Genomic DNA, 22,148 nt, shown 5'->3' with positions numbered 1-22,148 from the left:
ACATCAGATCCCCCCCGTAGAGAGCATTGGTTGGGGTTGTAGATAAGGAGGTGCTATTCTGTTTTTCCTCTTAGCCTAGTTTCATAGGATGTGTGTCTTGAATTTAAGCAAACCCAGATGGGTTGCAGTACCCAAACGTGCAGGATGTGGCACGACTCTTGGGGAAAGTAAAGGGTTAGCAAAAGCCTGGGAGAGATCAGAGATCTTAGAGCAACAGATTAGGGGTGACCCATCTACTGTCATTATTTTATACTGTAAGAGCAGTGGAACAGCTATTATGGAAAATAAACAAATGATAAAAAATAAGCTATAGTAAGAAATTGTATTCTGCCACTGTTTGTGCAAATGAGGGTAGAAAATCTGTGAATAGCTACTGTAAATACGTTGACCTACAGCTTACTAGACTTGTTTTGACGTAGACCTGTACATAATTAGGTGTACAGTAAATACAGTATGTTAGCTAATTCACAGAATTTTACCACTGTATATTGCAATGTAGCATCCAGTGTCAGATCAGTTTCCAGTATGTGCTAAAGGCACAGGCCAGCTTTACCCGCACCAATGCAACGTAGTTATTTTAGTGGACCGTTGCCAAGGCAACATGTTTTGTCCCATTGTCTAGCCCCAGTTAGCCATGGCTTGTGTAAAAGGGGACAAGGTATCTTTTATTTTGCTCAGAGTTCTGGCAGCCTCTGTCGTTACTGTAGGGATACGAGACAGAACATCCTGGAAGCAATGAACAAGTGCGTGGGCTGAGGTTGTCTCTAGGCTTTGTCATATGGTGAGCAAGCCTTTCTACAGTAGCTGTGGAAAAATAAGCATTAGATGCACCACTGAAGCAAAGGTGCAAGGGTGGATTGGAGCCGAGTTGTGCTTTATGCTGAGCTGCTGATTTTTTTTTCTCCGTCCATGTAGCCGTATACACACATGCCATTTACACACAAAATTCATTATCACTTTGTGGTGAGGGCAGGTACTGTATGTACCCCAAAGCCACTTTAATGACATCAGTGCAAGTTCAAGTGATCAACACCCACACTCTAATAACTGCTTTGCAATGTGCTCCTAAATACCTAGCGTAACAACTAACTCCCATTGACCATGTGACGGTCTAATTTTTACCTATCCTTGCTGACACACACATGTAGACACACACTTCATCATATGATAAGCTGATTTTGTTTTTATCTTTCTGTGTCTCAATCTGTGCTGTTGCCTATGAGCTTCCTCTGAATCATAGCCTCAAGTTTTACCATCCATGCTGGTCAGATTTTAGCATTGAAAAACTGAAACTGTACTGAAAAAGCACAGTATACAGTACCTTCAAATAAAATGAGGCTCCCTATTGAGATGCAGAACACAAAAGGCCCATTCAGAGACACTTGAATTGCTCTTTCCTTTAGACTGTATTGACTGCAGTTGCCTGTCTGTACCCTTGTTAGTGCTACAAGAACATGATGTTCTCATGATGTTTCAGCTGTTGAAGTCATTTCATGTAAGCTTCATAATTTCCTGTGTTTACTGGAATTCAAATAGTGGACCTCTGCCCCATAGCACTTTCCAAGAACAGAGAGAGTTTTGACAAACCTCCTTTCATTTCCCACACATTTGTGCATTCTTTTAACTAGAGGCACATTTAGCAACAAATCTCTCCGACACGAGCATGCCTGCAGTCCTTTGAGACCTGACAGGCTAAAACATGCATAAACTCAATCCCTTTTCTACCCTAGTGAAATATTAAATGTAATATTTTTAACCCACTGTAAAAAGCTTTTGGGAAGAGCTTTGTATGTGATGGTGGATGGGCTGGGGCCCTAAGATGTGTTGTTGCCTCTAGGCTTAGAGTGATAGCTCCCCCACCACATCAAATTAGGGTTACTTTTAGAAGAGCACCAGTCGTCCCCTCCCATCGCATCAAACCACAGGAAAACAGATTGGAGACAGAAGTAAAAGTCTTCATTGTACACATAACCTCATATTGGAGCCAGGACGGCAGCTTTAAGATGTAGCTTTAAAAGGTGATTTTTAGCAGGTCGCAGCTCATGGTGATAAGTGTGTGAGCATCCCATATCCTTCCTTTTGTGTAGTTCCAGTAGGAACTGATCTGCTGGAATGTAAACACCCATGGATTACAGTGGGGTCACTCTTCTCTTTACACAAAGCCACAAAACCATGGGAACAGCCATTCATACGGCTTGTAATCACCAGAGTCTGTAACTACTACTCACCTTTAAAGCGGCCTTAGCATTTATACAGAGCATTCACTTCTACTTGCAGCAGAATGTTCCCTATGTTAAAGATTGGCAGGACTTTTTAGAAACCTTTTTTAGTTCATTTTAAGTTAAAATAAAAATCTTATCTCCTCCACTTGCTACTATATATTTTTTTCATTAGAACTGGAGTATCACTGTTTGGCTCAGGACCAAATTTGCTCTCAAACATTAAAGTCCTGCTCTTGGCCTGGGCATGAACCACAACTGTACATGGCACCACTTGTCACCGTTGGCCTTTTATTATTAGTGTGTGGACTTGCATGGAAAACTGCCAAGAAACATAACCCAAACTAATTAGAAACCAGATTTAATTGTGGCTTTGTTCTCATTCTTAACTCAGACCACAGATTCTACCAGTTCTGACGTACACGGAGGCATTTTGTTTTTTTTCACAGATCACTCCCCTCTTAGCTCAGCTCCATTCCTTCTTTATTGTACTTGTATGTGTCACAACATGAAAGTTTATTAAGTCTGAAAATAATGTTTTGTAAATTGCATTGATTAAATGGATGTCATCTTTGTAGGTTATTCAAGACAATAAATTACAGACAGCACATATTAAAATGGGACGGAACTGATCTGGAAGAATTATCATAACAAAATCACTAATACACTTAGGAGCACGCCCCAATAGATAGACTTGTCTTTAATTATATTAAAATAGTTTGTGCCTTTCACAACAATTCTGGTTGTGACGTTTTACTCAGTATAAGTTAAACTTTGTGTTTCAGCCCGAGGTTGTAAACAAATAAAGGAAGTTCCTCTATTCAACCTTCTGTACTGTTCTAACATTGATGTTCACTGCTGCTTGAGCCTGTTGACAGGATCATTTAACACAGGGACCAAGGCCTATTAGCACATTTTAAGCAAAATGGCTCAATATAAGGTGTAATGTTTTCTTAAATGATATGTCAGACTTGTCTTGACACGTGACCCCAGTTGATGGTGACCTCCCTTTCATGTTGCTCTTGCGGAGACTGCTTGGCAGGTGGGGTAAAACTGAATTCTGGGGCCACAGTGAAAAGTTCCTAAAAGGCTGTTTTTTTCAGGACATCTTTTTACCATAGTTTCTTTGTGCCCTCATCTTTTTTCTCGTTCTTTTTTAAATTATTTCCAGCTATTCATTACCCAAAGAAAGGCCAGCTCCAGGAGGCTTTGGCTAAATCAGTGTCCACTCTCCCTTGCATGGCCCTCACTTTTGCTTTCCCATTACTCAGTCCGATTCACTTTTCCTTCTTTTTATCTGCTCACTTTGTCTTATTCTGCCACTCTCCTATACCTCTCTCATTTGTTCCACTTCTCTCTGGCCAATAAATCATTTGTGAGGAGAGAGCATAGCCAGCACTATTGTGTAACGCCCCCCCTCCCCAAAAAAACCCCCCTCTTGTCTATAAATCCAAACATGGCCTGACGAACTACTTGCTCAGTTTGTTAGAAACAGTGGATCAGCACTCTTACAAAAGGCGTCAGAGTGACGGGTTGAGTAGACCTGAAAAAGGCAATAATAACCCAGTTGTCTGCATGGGATGGAACTCTGACACAGTTTTTGATTTCCCTAGACTGAGATTACAGCTAGAGTTTCAACAGGAGCAGGTGTAGTGGTTGACCTTAACCCTAAGTTAAGTCACCTGCTAGTCCAGCCACCTGTTAATGCCAGGGCTCTGCAGCTACGACATTTTTAGAAATAACGAGCAGACTGTGGGTTAAGTTCTGCATTAATAAAATAACAAAACAAAGATACCTTCAGATACAGATGTACAGTATTTATTTACACAAAACTTTTTTTGAAGCTAATTACTACATCTACACTTCACCTGCAAGTTAGCTAGGTTAGTTGTTGCTAATTGTTTTTGGGTGTTCCACCTGCTTCAGAATTCACTCCAGCTTTGTTAGGACGTGGCCCAAAACGCCCATCCCTGCAGCCGTGGACTGGCCTATCTCCAACCTCAGAACCTAATCAGCTTAGTGCTCATTCTACTTTGCTTTTTTTGGCTTTAAAGAGAACAAGAAAAAATTTTCCCCACTGCTTAAATAAACTACAAGGCTTTGTAATATTCAATATTGAATGGGGACAAAAGAAATAAAAACAATGATATTTTGTTTGATATTTTTATAGGAATATTAACAAAATGAACACCGCTTATATTAAAAAGTATTTATTTAGGAGTTATTGATGCAAGATATCTGACAAGATTAAAAACAACAAAACAAAAATATTCTTGTTGCCTTGGTATTGTGTACAGCTAGACACATTTTGAGTTGATTATTAATACTTTTTAGAACATGTTAGTAATGTTGTTGTATATAGAACGTGTAGTCCACATACCACAACTTGGTCAAAGACCTACTTAATGTTTCATTTGTAAATTTGTAAGGTTCAAGCAGATTTGCAGCCACAGAGTTCTTGAAGCCAGGTGTTATATGGCTTTTAACATACAGTTTTAAACCAGCCACAACATGTTCACGTTGACTTGCTTTCTAAACTGCAATCCAGACACTGCTGCTTTGGGTGACCTTCTGAACCTTTAACATTTCCCACTGGATGGTTTGTTTTGCTTAGATTTTGTCTTATTATAGAATTATTTAAAAAAACAATCAGTAGAATCATCAGCTGTGAGTAAGGCCATACCCTAAAATATTTTTTTAAATGAAATTATAACGTTTCATTAAATCTGCTTGCGTTTGTGCAATACAGTAACTGTCAAGGGATTGAGATAAGACATAAATTTGTGCCTCCTTGGGCAACTACCCATTCTCAGACTTGTGATTAAACTGTCTTCATGTTTGGTTTGCCTCAGTTTCATCAGCTCTCGCTGTTATCTTAGGTGTCTACGATGGTTCTCATACCACCTTGTTGAGTTACATGGCTACATAGCAGATACCAATAAATAGACCCACATTGCATATGCAGTACTTGTGGTTCACTCAAGAAGCCATTGTATGAACAAATATAATGACCAGAATTAGTCAATATAACAAATGTTTTACTCAGATGTTCAGATAGAAATATAGAAATAGGCGGTGAATTGGAATTTTACAAGTTTAGACCCTTGTACATGCATAAATTGACACAAGTCTGTTTTACTATACCTTGACAGGTTTGCAGATATTGATAGGAAAGATGTAACTCACAGTTACTCAGTTTAGACAGTGTCTGAACAGCCAACACAACATGACACCACTCGAACGTAGCACCTGTTTTCAAAGCCAGCCGTTCTTTTCTGTCAACACCCAGACAAGCTGACCGATTTCTCACACTTTGCATGTGATTTCCCATTATTTATTAGCCAGATATTATATTTATAGAAATAACATTATTTTTTTCAAATCATGAATTATAATGTTGCATGTTGTGGAAAAAAATTTAATATAATGGTTCATGAAATCTAGCGTGGTTGCTAGTACCATACTAGCCTCAGATTTAAAAGCCATACTACAGGAGAAATGGTCTTCATCCTCTAGCTCTCCCTCCTCTTCATCCTCCTCTGCATTTGTCGACTGTTGGCTCTGAACGCAGCATTAAACCACCCACATCTTCACACCCTTCTGCATAAGAAGACCAGTACACCACCCACAGTCCTCTCTAAAATACCAGGTACAAGTGTTCGTAGTTTTATGATGTGTTTCTCTCAGAATGTTCTGTTTAAACAATGCTTTTGCAGTTAATCATTGTAGCACTGTTCATGTGTAGCTACTCGTTGAGCAGAACCTATACATTAGTATTCATCCAAATGTATTTAATGCATACCAGTGGGGTGAGGTGGTTTTCAAAATGCCTATAGTTCTTAGCCCTGTAGCAGAGATATTAGCTATTCAACATATAATTTAAATTGTGGTTGTTCTAGTGTTTTATTGGATGGTGTTTTTCATGGATGAAGGTGCCAAAGCATTTGAACCATCTCCTAATGTAATGCTATAATGTAATGCTATATAATTTTGTATATTTGTACACATGCGCTATATATATGATATGAGGATGATAAATTAATTTCTAAACCTGATTGACTTCACAGTCTCTGCCATTTTAGGGGTTTAGTTACAAAAGGAATGTTGAAAAAAGACCATTAAAACAAAAGTGACTGAATGAAAGCTCACAAGGGGCGAAAAGTGTTTCACAAGTGCCTCCGCTGTTGTTTGACCCTATATATAGGGCATGCAATACTAAGGTGTAATATTACTTGCTTTAAATTGTTCATACTGGGGTAGAATCACAAGTCTACAAGGATTCTGGAGTGGTGGTGATTGTAATCTTGCTTAGGAACAATCAGTCTTATCCAGTTTTTGTCCTGATTGACTTGTTTGTGTGAGGTTATCTGATTATTTTCAACTTGAAAGAAGTGGGAGAGACATATTGTTGATGTCACATTCCTCTGTAGACTAGAGGTGACTGTATTTGTCTGGCACCTGTGGACCTTTCCCCACAGCTAGTTGTTGGCATGGGTACTGGTATCAAAAATGTTTACCTCTGTTGTCTTAAGTTGCTATGGAAAAATTTATTGCATAATTGCTGTTATCGGTGCTGAGCAGGCGATCTTGGACCCCGAAGAGAGCTGATTCTATGGTTCAATTCCATGATCATGAGTCAGGATGAAGCGGTGCCAGTTCATCAGCTCCTCTGTCTTTAACGATCAAAGTGAAAGGGCTTTGGATGCATGGTGAACAACTTGGAAACAGTGACTGAGGATCCTGCTGTTACATGCCTGAAGGAGAGTAATGTAACTTAATGAGTGAAGTCCTGGCATTTGAATTTGTCACAATACAAGCTGGCAGACAAACGGGCACCTAGTCCCATAAAACAGATGTTTTAAATCAACTTACAGGTGTTCATTGTTGCCTAATAATGAATGAAAAATAAGACCAGTATAATAAAAAAGTGTTGCAATAAGTCAGTTAAACATGTAGCTGATTGACATTCATGCTGCTCTTAAATGATCAAGTTTAGCTGCACTCTTTCCATGACTAGAAAAAACCCAGAATGTTGATGGCAGGGGAAGAGAATTTGCTTCACCACCAAAATTGAAAGTAGACCATCAGGGATCTGCCAAAAGAAGCAAATTCTTCTCCCTCTGTGTCATAAGGGAGAATGAGATGTTTTGCTAAGCTGCAGAAAGGCCAAGAGTGAAGGAAGCCAAGGGCTCAAAGACATGCAACGAGTGCACTAATTAGCATTCTGTAACAGAGCGTTGATTACTAATGAACACTTTTTGGACAGCAATGTTACAAAACATCTGGACAGAGATCACAGGACTTGCGATAAAGACAGCAGATAAACTATCTGTGGGCTGTGTATTGTCATGTAATGCTGAATATCTCGGCCATGATACTGTGGCTTGTGTTTAACTCCGCTCTTTAGAAGGAAAGTACTCCCAACAGTAGTTTAATGTTTTAGGGTTGACACTGCGAGATTCATTAACAACACATAATAAATATTTTATCACATTTACAGTGATCTTTATTCATATGCACTAATATTCAACCAGTAAAACATTCAAAACAACTGATTCTTTATTTGTTACTCAACCACGATATTAGCATAATAATTTTCACAAGCTGAATAGTTAAATGGCTCATAAAGATGGATATAGCCAAATGAAAAGCATGCTGTTCTGTCTCCAGTCAACATAAAGCAGCGTAGAGAAACTAGACCGTTTTCTGTTTTGGTGCCATCTCCTGAGACTTTGCCTAATGATTCCCATCCAGACAGCATTCATTCTATTGTCCGAACAGCTTCAGAGACAAAAATAAGTTTATGCTGGCTTCATAATTTCTGTGCTCCGATTACAAAGGGGACGCTTGTTTGGGCCTCTTGTCTCTCAGTCATTTCCTTGTTTAGGGTTAAGGGGAGGAGTGGCTCTGTGGACTGTGGCGACTGACAATCCTACATTGTGTGGAGTGGTGCTGCTTCACAAAGGGCCTATTGTGAGAAGCAGTGGCCTGGAGAGAGGGGACAGGGTTTAGGCTAGGTGGCACCGAGGTGTGGGTTCGAGAGGCCTCAGTCTGGCAGCTAGTGCTGCAGAGGCTGGCCCAAAGGCGTGCCGGTGCTCAGCTGATGCAAAGCTGGAGCAGCAAGACTGCAGGTGAGTTCTGTTCTGTTAGTCACACAGTTCCAGGGCCAAAGTCTGAGGTGAGCAGCTTTATAGGAATAGGGTCCAGTCAATCTGACTTATTTTCTGTGTTCTAGAGAATCTGACGCTGTGATTATGAAACTGGTTGCTTAAGCTGCTTGTACAACTGTTCCAGAATCTGAAATATTCTGCTCTTTATCCTCTTCTGAGTCCAGCTCAAGGACGAGCGCACGTGTGGCGCGCTGTGAATTTGTTTACACAGACAGATGGCTAAGCAGTGCAAAGTCATACTCCATAAACCCCACCCCCCTTCTTTTTGCTGTTGCACTGCTGTTTCGCTAGACTGCCAACTTGGGGCTCTCATGTCCCACTGTCTGCTGCTCCCTCTCCGTCCCCAAACCTCCTTCCTCCCCTTATTTCTGAGTGACAGGGCTCTAAGGCCATGCTGACGCCAGAATCTCTGTCCTCTCTGAAGCAGTCCACGGCCCCTGCCCAGCTGTCCCAAGGTCTGTTTGTCCGTCTGCCAAGCCCAGTTTTTGCTCTCACCTGTCACCTTAGTGTCAGGACCCTTAAATAAACTAAAACCACAGACATATGAAGTTGAATAGCACTAATGCCACTTAAAAGCCTGCAGTCTTCAGCTTGCTGTGTCACATGCAATAATATATAGTGGATAATGAAAGAGACATGTAACAGTGAGGAAGTAAACATGGCCTCTTATCTGCCATCTGGTTGAGATTACCCCAATCTATTGACCTCACCGCACAAGATGCTAGCCCTAGCTTCAGATTGCTCTGTTACTGACAGCCATGATCCCTGGTCTGCGCTGCCTCGCAGCTCTGCCTCATTGCCTTTTTGACTCCAGCCACGCCTCTTACCTCTGGCCACTCCCACTCCTTGGTATTTTCCCCTTGTCCCTCAATAAATCACAGAGCCACACTCACCTGCGCCTTCAGTAAAGTCCACCTCATTAACACTTTCCCAGCCAGGCCATTGCTCTCATTACTCCTGACCCTCACCTGACCTTAGTTTCTGTTCATGCATTCTGACACTCTGTAAGATGCTGATTTTATTCTCAAGTCTCAGAAGTTATCTTCTAAGTCTGTTTGTTCTGTGTCTTGCTCAAGTCTTTCTCAACTCTGATGGTGATTAAATTGTTTTGTTCCGGTCGTACTGAAGAATTGTTGGACCAAGTGCTTTTGTTCACATTGGAAGGAAAGACCGACTGACTGAAGTTTGTTCTGAGTCTGGGTCTGAGTCTTTAAGTAGTCTTTTTTACTTTTCTTGTTTTGCTTGAGATGCTTTATGTTTCCCATTAAAGATTATTCAAATTAGTCAAATGCTGCTCAACAGGAGAATTACTGTACTACACTCTGTTTTCCTTCTTGATGTTACAGTGTTATTCCACCCTACACTCTGTACTGCACAGATTGGGTCTCTGAGTCCATTTATGTGGTGTCTAGCTAACTTGAACGTGATGCCTTTTAATTTGGTCTCCTATTACACCGTACTCTATATAAGTGTTACTGAGGACTGTAGTTTATTGTCTGTGGCTGCCTTGTGTCTAAAGCTTCAAACCACTGTGATATTTTGGTGTCTGTAATTCTGGTAGTAAATAGAATCAAAAAGCTGTTTAAACAGCTTCCCATTACCCATCCAAATGCTTAGTTGTACAGCACTCGCTTACTTCATTGAACGAATATAAATCCCTCAGTAAACATGAGCTTATCAAGGCTTCTTGTAGTGCCCGAGTAAGGAATTTGGAGGTCGGACCAAGCAACAAATCAGTTTTCTGAACCACTGAGAGATAAATGTATATCATTTTTTTGTAATGTATATGCCAACTTAGCTTTTTTCTAAGAACTCTGTCATTACTTGCTAGTTCATTTGGAAAAGCGTGTGTTTGTGTATTGTAAATGGGCCATGCCTGACAAAACCACTGTGTACTTTCTTAAGCCTGCATGTAAAACCTCACGTCACTGTACACAAAGTAGTTATTATTCTAGGTTCTATGGTTTTGTTATTTATGGCTAACAGAAAGCAGCCAGGTCAGTGTGCATAGTTAAGTTTGCACTCACAGCTAGGCATCAGACAGATTAAAGCCAAAACCGCTCGGTGAACCCATGAACTTGGACTGTTTATAAAAGGAACGGTCTTTCTTTCAGACTCTTTCTAGTGGTAAAGTTTACAACATTGCTGTATAGCTTGGGGCTTGCCATAGCCATTACTGTACATGCACTGGAACAAATGCAATGTGATTTAATGACTTGCATGATTAGAAATATTTTTCTATGAATGGGTGCTGCCCTTTAAAACTTGTTTTAAATTCACCTTTAACAGCCAAATAATCCAGATTGAGTGGCAACCATTAACTAATATAACACAATATGATGCTGAGAGCAGTTTCATAACGTCCTCCTTTGAAATCAGACGTAGTTACTGCTAGAGAGATGCTTGCTTTCACAAAAATAACGCTGAATAAAAATTTGCATAGATGACTGATTTATGTAATTACTGTCTATCTTAAGTGCAGCAATACATAAAAATCACGACAGCATCACAGCAAGCCCTGACAAGAACATTCGCCTGCTCACAGACTGTTACATCAGTACTTCCTGCCAAAGGATTCTGGGCTGTGTGAAGACAGACCGACCACGTCAAACACTACTGTTTGTGTGTCCATGTGTGTATGTCCTTTCAGTCCAGCACTCTACCCCAGGGTACAATCAATATGAACCAATGCTCCGACGTCATCGATGGAGAGTCCAGGACAGGTCAGAAGAACTCCCTGTGTATCCTGACACCTGAGAATGAGCACTTCATACGGGCTGAATGCAAAGAAATCATCAACGGGTGAGATACAGTAAACAGGTGTAGTCTGTTAATGTAATTATATCAAATCTTAAGTATTTAAAATGTATGTACTTTCAGGTGTGTTGCTTTGTTCTTTTAGGCTCAGTGAATACAGTATACATACAGTATGGTAGAAAATTGGTCAAATATAGTTGTGCAAGTGCTGTGGCAGCCAAAACCGCTCTGCCCCCTGCTGCCCATTTTAGTTAGTGTCTTAGCCCACACTGGGGTGACACTGCACATTTTAATTGTTACCGCTTCCTGACCATAAAGCTACTGCAAACCCATCGCTCAGCGCGTAATCATTAGGCTTCATTTTATAGTTTTTCTCCTCTGCCTTTATGCTCTACATCCATGTGTTCTGTGCAGCTCTCCCTCTGAAAGCTGTAGCACACGTTTCATGGCTATTCTTGGAGGACTGTGACTCACAACACCCACTCCTCATTATGCTACCTGCACTATCACTGTACACCTCCCACTCACATCATCTGGCTCCCTGTGTGTCATTTCTGGCCATTACGCAATCATAATGGCTCTTGCACTGTTGTCTTCAACTGACTCTGGTGTAATAACTTATTAAATAGATTTTATTTTTGAAGGTTTTTTTTTGTTTGTGGGCTGCTCATAAAAACCTTTTAAGCCATTTGAATTACAGTACATCAAAAGTGCTGTGTGGTCATTCATTCATTTGTAAGTATCGAGGCAGCTTATAGTGTTATATTTACAAAGTGGGTGGAATAGAGAGAATGCATGAATAAATCTAGGTACACACTTTATGAATCTAATCATTCACCCAGAGCTAATAATATGCAATATTTTTTTCAAAGTCTTTGAGTTAAAGTCCAGCTATTAGAGTTTTTGTTGACAAAATCAAAGTGGGTGTCAAAATGATGCGCCCAAGGCTGCTGTCCTGCTGCTTTTCCAAGTCTCTCTGCCCCAGCTACTGTACTACTAATTACCTTGACCAGGTGTGTTCAGTCAGCGAACAGCTGGAAGAGCCAACTGAGAGCTGGAAAATCAGCAGGGGCAGTGGCGCTCAATGAATGGAGCTTGACACCTGTGATCCAGACAGTAATGATCATGGGTGTAGGGTTTGTGTACTCTGCATTCAGCGCTCCAACAACACTTTTTGTGTTCATAGGTGGCAGGAAGCTCTGACAGTGTATCCAAGGACAAACAAACAGAACCAGAAGAAGAAACGCAAGGTTGATCCTCCCACTCACCAGGTAACGCACCTCTTCACACTCTGGTGCTTACAGGCTTTTTACCTAGCTCCTCCAATAGAGGTAAGTATACTTAATATATGCACCAGATGGAGGTTACAAGTGGTGTTTTGATATGTTTTCTATTTGTTAGGTTGAAACCTTGAATGCTGTGAGAAACTTAAACTGGGGAACTCTTGTGCAACTATTTTGTTTTTTAGTTTAGGACAGACCTAGAGTAATTCTAGCTCCTGTGTCCTTTTATTACGACTGTGTGACTCGAGGGGAAACACTCGAAATCAGCCACGGTACACTAATTACTACATATGTTTAAGGATGACGTATGCCATAGAAGTATTCAGTATGGAGGTTTGTCATTCCAAACAAGAACAAAGCACTGTTTTACTTTAATAGGCAGAGAAACAACTCATCAGTTTACGCAATATTTTTTTGCATTCTTTAGTCACATGAATTGGCAATGAAACACATGCCATATGTTTGCTGGTCTACATAAGTGAAGAGGCTCTGTAAAATGTCAGTGTCATTTAATGAATTGTACGTAGTACACTCTGTTTAATGAAGCATATAGCCAAGTCCACATCAGTAAAACTTGGTGCCATCTACTGTATGGCGACTAATGTCATGAAGACCACCCACTGTGGGATGCAGTTTTCCCCTTTCCCTCCTCTATTTTGATGCAGGGCCAAATTTGTAATGAGTGGTTGCAAAATTATCTAAAACGGTCATTGTCTGCTTCCTCTAATGATGGCACCCTGAATTGGACTGTGACCTTGTCGAGCTAACACAAATGACTCATTTGAAGGGAGACAGTGGTGGTGCAGGCATGACCTTTAGTGTGTCCCACGACTCTCCACCATTTGGCTATTATTTTGGTCACTGTTTTCATAAACTAATCTTTTCCTGTGTTAAGTGTACGTTCTGTCCTTACCATTATTTTTGGTATAGTCCATATACTGTACTGTACTATATTATAATATACTGTACTATACTATACTATTTTTTAATATGATAATGATTTCGTTCATTATGCAGGCTTGGTTCTCTCACTGGTTTGTTGTTTTGTGCTTTTGTTTTGGAAAGGAACATAATACAGAGCATTTTTGTTTAATGAACAAGTCTTGAGGCTCACATTGTTTACACCTTAGGCTGCTTCCTTCTAACACAGAGATGTGCTGGGAAATGGTTTGCTTTGTGGGTAGCGCCAGTTTACTGCAGCACCTGACCTTGAGTGCAAAGCGGATGTCACATGAAACACTGATACAGTAAATGTGTGTCTTGCGCAACATACTGTAACTTAAATCTGGAAGGACTTCATACTTTCATGTTCTTGTTGGCCCCTCCCTGTGTGACAAGCTATTAACATTATGCACTTGTACTTTATGTCTTATCTTGTCAGGAATTTTGACATAGATGGGAGTACACGTCAAAAATTACAAACTACTTGTGAAATATAATGTAAAAAGCTTTTTGTTATTGGCAGGGTGGAGTAACTCAAAGCCTGTGTTTTTCTACTGGAGACATGAATGGACACCGAGTGAGTTCAGCTCAGCCAAACCTTTTATCCTGCTTAAGCTTTAATCCCAGGCTTTGAAATCCAATCTTTTATATTATAATCTCAATCAACCTATGTGGAGGGTGCATTCTCTGAACTGAAAGAGTGATTCCGAGCAGCATGTTTGTGGTGATTGCAGTCAGCCGCATTGAAAGTTGACATTTCAGGGTTGCTTTGCTTTTAAGAATATCGCTTTCTGGATTATTGTTTTTCTTACATGAGTTTGTGGGTTTGCTGAGCAACACACGATTTACCAAGATGAACAGGAAACTGAAACTTTGGACTCAAGTGTTTATTCATTTTGCAATGCATTCAGGATTTGTATGACAAAACCTGTATAATTTCACCTACTTGATGTCATGCTTTGTGTTTTTATGAAGTTTTTGATGTCAAGTCAAGCCGTCCGTCACTTTTCTTTATCACCTACATCACACTTCAGATAGAAAATACATTCTCTGGGGTATAGTTACAGTTTAAGGTCTAATTTTCTTTAATGTCTGTCCTTCTATATTCCTTTTATGTAGTCTCTCTGTGACCTTACCTCCCATTATATCCTTTCCTCTGTCAATCGTCTCCTTGCAACCAAAACCCTTTCCCAGGAGCCTGGTCCTGCCAAGGTGACTGTGACCAGCAGCAGTGGAGGCAGCATCCCGTGCCTGTCTAGCAGTATTGCCAGTGCTGAGCGCGTCCCAATGAGCCGTGCAACTCTATGGCAGGAGGAGAGCCGCTGGAGCAGGGCCACCATACCCTACAGCCGCAGTGCCTCCTGTATCAGCCAGCTGGGTCAGAGCCAGCCAGACTCCAGTATTACTACTCAAGATGGTAAAAGCTACGAGGAGAGACTGCTATTCTTGATGCTTTAGCCTTTGTTTCACAATGTTTCAAATGTACTGTAGTAGTAGTAAAACAAAGGACATAATGTTTTGGATGTCTCATATAGAGGAACCTTGTCTTTATTTCAGACTGTGGCACCGTGACCATTGGACGCAAGGTACGAGTGGAAAGTGGTTACTTTTCCCTGGAGAAGACAAAGTCAGAACCTTCTCCACAGTCTGCACACCAATCCCAGCCCCTCCAACCACCCCAGCATCTGCCCCTGTCCTCTTCAGTGTCTTCTTCCTCATTAGGAGCTCCTAATTCCAGGTACAACTCTGAGTCAGAACCCCAAACTTCCCCTTGTCAACCCTCCCAAGATCCTCTCCGTTCTCCAGGTGCACTTGTTTCCCCCAGCTACTCCACCATCAGCTCTTCACAGAGCTCACTGGAGTCTGAACCTAGCAGCACTACGCCAACCTGGGAAGGACACAGTGGTAGTGGAGGCAGTATTAGTGGAGGAGGCAGAGTGGGCCGTTCTGGCCGGGAATATGCGGCACTGTCGGATGTGCCCCGGGCTCGCAGACTGAATTACCGAGAAGCATTCCGCTCAGAGAAAAAGCGGCAAGAGTTGAGGGCACGGACACGGAGTCCTGGCAGAGAAGAGGTGGCTCGGCTGTTTGGGGAGGAGCGCAGGTGAGGTGAAATAATGAATAAGTGTGGGGGGGAAGGAAGTAATGGTGTTTCACTTTTTGAAATTACCACTGAGCAGATGTTGGTTAATGCAGATTTAATTTACTTGATTGCAAATAATGATGGCAACTTGGTGAATTATTGATAAGCCACTCGTGGCATAGCCTTAAGCTGCCTAGGTAGCATGATGTCTTACTGTATGTTTCATGATTCTCATGCATTGCTCTTGCTACCTTACCAGTGGCTTGCCAATAATAAAATGAGATTTAAAAGCATGCATCACTTTCTCAGTACTTGTTTCTGTCTTTTGCTCTTGCTACTTGCTAGTTTGTTTTGTTGTTTTGATCTTTTCCAGGGGCTTCTGAACAGAGCTTCTCAGAGTTAATGCTCAGCCAACCCTTCCACCCTTGTCCCCATGCTGTTCCCTGCTGGTCACCGCTGATTCCTGCTTTCTATCATTTCATCTCTGCACTGCCTGGAAACCCACACTTACACTGTTCCATATAAAATCCTGATTCCTGTGTTTACTGTACATACTCAAAAGTACTGATGGTTGGTTATGCATTCACTTTCCCTAATTCTCACACACACAGTTACACACATTAACAAGCCCAGTGCCTTAAGGTAACGCAGAATATGTGTTTCCTTTGCTGCTACTTCAGTAGCTTGTTTAATTGACCATGCCAGTCTTTTCTCATCTGAAGTTGAATCTCTCATCATATAACACTACTTTTTCTTCTTGGTAGATTTCTTGATTGTTCTTATGACCTTTACCCTATGTTGCACATTGTTGTGTATGAAAGGGTCTTTGAGTCTAGAATGATGTCCAGATTCAAACTACATAGACTTATTGTATGTAAATGATGTGTGTCAAAGATAACTTAAAACGGAACAACCTGAAACCACTTGTATCTGTTATGGGCATTAATTTAGACTCAGACTTACTTTCATATCATGCTTTGGTCTCATATTAATACTGATATTGATTCTGCTACCACTTGAGGATAATGTGCTGCATCTTTTTTTTTTTCTTATTTAATATTTGCATAATACATAATCTCATACACTTATTTAGGTAAAATACCTTGTCCTGGGTGACACTAAATTATCTTTTTGTGTCTCCTAGGCGTTCTCAAATCATCAGTCGATTCGAGGATGGTCAACCCGTAGATCGTATGGACACGAACAACACCAGTGAGCCCTCCGCTACCACATTGCTAATCCAAAGACAGGGCCGCAGCGAAAGACGCTATCTAGCCAACAAACATGTATGTCATTCTTTGTTAATTTAACTTTAAAAAACAATTTATTGAATACTTTATGCTTTGTTTTATAATAATTAGAAAATGATCTTTTTACTTGAATAAGATGAAATTCTAATTCATAGTACCCATTTTATACTTGTAGGAGATGTCACTGGATGCAGGGAAGGACCGTTCAGCGCCTGATGTATCCAGTTCCACTTTTGCCAACTTAAGAAGAGCCAAGTCACTGGATCGGAGAGTCACAGAATCCTCAATGACTGTGAGCATTGCTACAGCATACATAGCTGGGCGTTTGCGTTGGAAAACGATATTATATACTGATCAGTAATAAAATATGCACCTTCTCTAGTGCCATTGTCACACACAACATACAAAACCGTACTGAACTTGTTTTATTTAGTCAGTGTGAGCGTAATGTGGTCAAAGCTGCCCTGGTATTCTCCTATATCCTGACTCCTTTCAGTCTGACACACTGCTACTGATCTGAGGTCTGTTTACACTGACTGGGTGATCCACTCTGTGTGGTTGCGCTGCAGCTGCCAGAACCCCCACCCACGCAAGCACACACATTCATGTACACACCACTGCCGCCATGTCTGCTAGTTATTATAAATAGCCAGCGGAGAAGCAGCCACTGTCATGTATATGTCCACCGGACAGACTGAAAGAAACAGATTGTCAACATATGAACTGAAAGAAGTTAGCTGTGAGAATGACTCTTTGCCAAACAGTGACACCACACCTGATGAAGCTCAACAAAAATAAGGTATTGTTGATTGAGCAGAAGCCCGGATTTAGACAAAGTAACTACTTTAGAGTCTATAAACAGACTTCAGCTTGGTTTCAGTGTGCAGCAGTTTGTGTTTCACAGGGAAAGTCTAGCTCCTACAAGTCGGTCTTTTTAGCTTTGAACCATGTATAAGAACTTATATTTTGTGCTGGTGACTTAATTGTAAACAAATGCAGACAAATGCATGGTTGATCAAGAAGATGTATCTATTGTTATGAATGCTTGATTCATTATGAATTATAACAAATGGACTAATTTGTACATTTAAACAATACAAAGTTTTGAATTTGTCCATGTGCTTAGTGTTTTGTTGAAAGTGTAACACTGTACTGATTGGTGCTTTCCCATCACTGATGAGTATTATTCTAGATGCTGTACAAAATCTTTTATCAATTTTTTTCCATTGCAGCCAGATCTGCTGAACTTTAAAAAGGGATGGATGACCAAGCTGTATGAAGATGGAGTGGTAATTTATAATAATCATCATTAGGATTAAATACCCAGATGTCTTCTTCTCTTACTGAATGAGTTTCTTTCTTGTCTTAGTGGAAGAAACACTGGTTTGTTTTGACTGACCAGAGTCTGAAGTACTATAAGGACTCAATAGCTGAGGAGGTAGGCCCTGCCTTGCCTTGGACACCGTATATATGCTTTTGTTAGATGTGTATATTTAATTTATTTATTTTTTAGGCTTCAGAACTGGATGGTGAGATTGACCTTTCCACATGTTATGATGTCAAAGAGTTTCCAGTCCAGAGAAATTATGGCTTTCAGATTCTGGTGAGTGAAATGGTTCTTTGTCATTGATTATCCTACATCATTATTAGCCAGTAAAACAACACTGTTTGGTTTGCTCTTATAACAGCCATTGTAACATGTGCTGCAACTTCAGGTGTCAACTTTTCCCCATTCCTTCATTATTGAAGCAATCCTTTGTCTGTCGTGGAGGATGTCACTTGACTTGTCATGTCTCTGTGAACAGATGACATCATAGTGGTCTAAATCTGCTACAGCTGCTGGCAGACCTGCGTGTCTCTGAGACCTGACCTCATCCTTCACAAAATGCAAACCTCTCCTTATGCAATCAGAAGCTAAAGCCCTGTCCTTGTTTACACATTCTAAATAACATTCATGTTTTAGTAAACTTAAAATAGAAGTTTAATGCAGTTGCATGGATCCTGCTTTGAACCGATCAAGACTTGTTTACACTGCCATATAAACATTTTTAGCACCCGCTGCCAGAGTACAAAGATACTTATTTAATGTACTGTATGTAGTGGCTTGCAATGCAGTAAATATCAATCAGGTGCCTTTGGAGGTTTTGTTACTGCAACATTTAAACTTGCTAAACTATTACAGTGTCAGGAATTATAATGTAATTTCTAGTGTTTACATTTGCTTGATATTTTCCCAATCTATTTTCTGGAGTAAGTCAGAAATAGAGTTGCCGAGGGGATCGTTGTCCCACAACATGGGTTTAGTGTCAAGAAATTAATAACTCTAGTATTTATATCTACGGTCAAACTGGAAGAGCTGTTGTTCTGCCGTCAGCTTAGCTGCGATGCTGACCTAAACACAAGGTTAAGTCCTGGTGTCTGGGATGAAATACCTGACATCTAAAGCCCTGTGATAGCTCCAAAACTGCATTAGTCCATAAATGTGTTATAGAATACTGTTGAAGGTGTAATGTTGATGCTAATATAGAGTTGTACTGCCACTAGAGGTCACTGTAAATCTATTGTAAATTATACAGGATAACTAAATAGGAAAAATTGTGAATACCCATACAGTATAAGGCATTCCTAATTGAAACTGTATCTTTATTTTGACTGCAGTTAAACATAGTTTTGAGTGGCACACAACCCGCTGAGAAGAATAACTATCCTTGCATTATCAATGCAAGTTCAATGCTGCATGCCAGAAATTTATTTGAGGCGTGTAAGAAAGCATGTACATAGGTTACATGTGTCAAAAAGTTATTTTAACTGACACATTGTGTCATCTGTCAGTTATTTTAATGTCATGCCTGTCTGCTTTCAGTGTAAAGAGGGAGCATGCACTTTGTCAGCCATGACCTCTGGAATCCGTCGCAACTGGATTCAGGCCATTATGAAGAATGTGCGACCAACCATTGCCCCAGATGTCACCCGGTAATACCCCCATGGGATTTTTTTAACCACTGAAGGATAAATCAGTTGCTCTTCGCTTTTATTTTTCTTAATCCTGCTCTCCTCACCTTCTCTCTGCTTCTTCCTTTTCAATCTCAACCGATATGTTCACCTGCTTCCAGGAAAAACATCTCTCTGAAACTATCCGTTCTCAAGCCCAGGTTGGAGTGCTTGTGTGTTGAATATCTCCCCCTCTCTAACAGTGATGTAATTGCTCAACAATGTCAGGTTCAGCGTGTTTGTCGTCCTACCCTATGTCAAGTGACTGCAAACAATGTCTCCTTGTTGGTCGTGCCACTACAGACACACGCTGCAAACACACAAACATACTAGAACAAGTATTTTTGGGAACTGGTGCAGAACAGTAGGTTACCTTAGGAATTTGAACTCTTAACTGTGTCTGCATTGTCTTTCAGATGGTTCATTGTAGTGTATGAGACACAAATTACTGGGTTGTACTCTTGAGCTTTGTTTCCTCTCATTTCTCTTTTTCTGACAGTTCCTTAAAATATATAATTCATTGATGGACAATTGCTCTGCCCTTATATGAAAACATTGTGAGTGACAGTATATCGGCCATATCAAAGCAGCTGAAGGCTTAATTCATGAATTTGAACACAAAGGCTACTTTTAACCCAGTGCAAAGTGTGTCTAAATGTTTTAATGTTACTGCTTTGTATGCGTTCCAATGGTTGTGACAATGATTGTGATAAATCAGGGTCTCTGCAGGTCTTAAAGGAATAACAAATATTAATTCTAGCCTCCTGAACTACAAACTATAATTAGGATTATTGTGACAGTCCCATATGTCACCACAGGAAATGCAGTTACAGTAACAGCATTAGACCTGTTACAGCAACTGGCATGCTAATCGTGTGACCAGTATCTGTATGAGCACAGATTACATAAAATACTAATAGTTATATATTGCTTTATACTAAGTGATTCTAAACCGCAAAATATTGTTTCTACGATTTCAGTCATGCTTTAGCTGGTACAGTATGACAATGGGAACAACTGCAAGGCTAACTCCATATATGTAGGACAATGCAACTTTGATTCTGTGAATCCTGCAGAAATCCTTTGAATGCAATGTAACACTATAAAGAAAATGTCTGCTCTAGTGTTTTGTCCAGCTTTTTATAAGTATAGTAGTTTAAAATAGATTTTTAAGTTCATTATAAGAGTTTTTTTCTTCTTTGTGTGTCCTTATGTAGATCCCTCCCTGATGAGAATCTGAAAGCCCAGGTAATGTTGGAACAATGTAGACAGGCCATACCCGAGCCAAGTATTGGCAATGAGCTCCCCAAGCCTGATGTCCACAGCCAGCCAGCTGGCACCAATGCCTCTACCCCTCCGTCTGAGCCCCGTAAAAGCAGAGTGCGCGAGCGCAGAAGGGAGGGGCGCTCAAAGACTTATGACTGGTCTGAGTTCAAAATGGAACAGTCGGGAAAGCCTGTAAAGGAACGAGCAGACACTGTTGACCTTAGCTCGTCCTTCTCCACAACCTCCTCGTATTGCTCACCCTCCTCCTCACCTTCATCGTTAGCCTCCTCTCCTGTCTCCAGCTCCTCTCTACAAACATCCTCGGTGTCATGTGCCAATCCATCTACGGAAGTAGAAAAGGAAAATGTTAGGAGAGCTGTCCCTCTCCAGAGAGCATCAGCTGTATCCCACATGCCAAATGCTGTTACCATAACTTCAGGACTTAATGCTACACCTCTGGTACAGCCGTCATTCCCTGATAGTCAAGAACAAGGCAAGATGGAAGTAGACCACCCTGCATCCATGCACACTGATGGTGAAGACAAGGACAACAGAACCTCAGAGGTCCAGGAGGAAATCGAGCAGCGATGGCATCAGGTGGAAACAATACCACTAAGAGAGGAGAAGCAAGTGCCCATTACTACAGCCTTAGGAAACTCTGACAGATTGCCTTCTGGTGAACTCGCTGCACTACTAGACAAAGAGGTTTGTTTGTGGAACGTGGACATAAATAAATGTCCAAAGAGCTTTGTCTGTAATATCTTCATATTTTCCCTTGTCTTTATTCAGTTGGGACAGAAGCAGAAGGAGCTTGACCAACTACAGAAGGAGAACAACATTTTGAAAGAGAAGCTGGAAGACGCTCTAGGGAGAGAACACAGTGCCAGAGAGGGCTATATACTGCAGGTACTGCACTCAACCTGAACCATTTGGATCTGTTTTAAAATTTACCTTGTATACAAATTGAATCACAACAAAAAAGTTAATCGTAATTAAATGTTAAGAACACTAGCAGTGTTTGTAAGGTAGAATATTTGAACTGGTGAGTTTGGTGCCGCAATGTTACAGTATCTAGTAGATGGTGTTTGTTTTTTAATTCAGAAACTGAATTGAAATAGATTGATGTGGAGCTATTGTAAATTTCTACTAACAGGCGTGGGTTCTTGTTATCTAAAATAGTTTTGCAT

The 22,148-nt window shown here is 40.6% G+C and overlaps 1 protein-coding gene across 9 annotated transcripts in view; it reads left to right on the top strand.

The window, feature by feature from the left end:
- The window catches only part of si:ch73-103b11.2 (protein outspread), a 37,787-nt gene that overhangs the window by 6,187 nt on the left and 9,452 nt on the right, over positions 1-22,148 (top strand). For 4 of the 9 annotated variants that reach the window (XR_005897002.2, XR_008693300.1, XM_041068504.2 and 1 more), the window contains 14 exons: positions 11,040-11,191; positions 12,333-12,417; positions 13,895-13,948; positions 14,491-14,788; positions 14,929-15,475; positions 16,599-16,740; positions 16,880-16,996; positions 17,937-17,993; positions 18,074-18,142; positions 18,218-18,307; positions 19,568-19,677; positions 19,818-19,856; positions 20,913-21,666; positions 21,751-21,867. Coding sequence is in view for 7 of the 9 variants with exons in the window: in XM_041068504.2 (XP_040924438.1) it covers positions 11,040-11,191; positions 12,333-12,417; positions 13,895-13,948; positions 14,491-14,788; positions 14,929-15,475; positions 16,599-16,740; positions 16,880-16,996; positions 17,937-17,993; positions 18,074-18,142; positions 18,218-18,307; positions 19,568-19,677; positions 19,818-19,856; positions 20,913-21,666; positions 21,751-21,867 (2,631 nt within the window). In the remaining 2 variants the exon portion in view is untranslated. The remainder of the gene's footprint in view (positions 1-11,039; positions 11,192-12,332; positions 12,418-13,894; positions 13,949-14,490; positions 14,789-14,928; positions 15,476-16,598; positions 16,741-16,879; positions 16,997-17,936; positions 17,994-18,073; positions 18,143-18,217; positions 18,308-19,567; positions 19,678-19,817; positions 19,857-20,912; positions 21,667-21,750; positions 21,868-22,148) is intronic. The other 5 variants (XM_029134139.3, XM_041068507.2, XM_029134141.3 and 2 more) reach the window with 5 other exon arrangements.

Source organism: Betta splendens, chromosome 19 (assembly GCF_900634795.4).
Source record: "Betta splendens chromosome 19, fBetSpl5.4, whole genome shotgun sequence".
In the NCBI taxonomy this organism is placed as follows: Eukaryota; Metazoa; Chordata; class Actinopteri; order Anabantiformes; family Osphronemidae; genus Betta; species Betta splendens.
The sequence above is the reverse complement of the archived record's forward strand: the minus strand, read 5'-3'. Positions and strand labels throughout refer to the sequence as shown.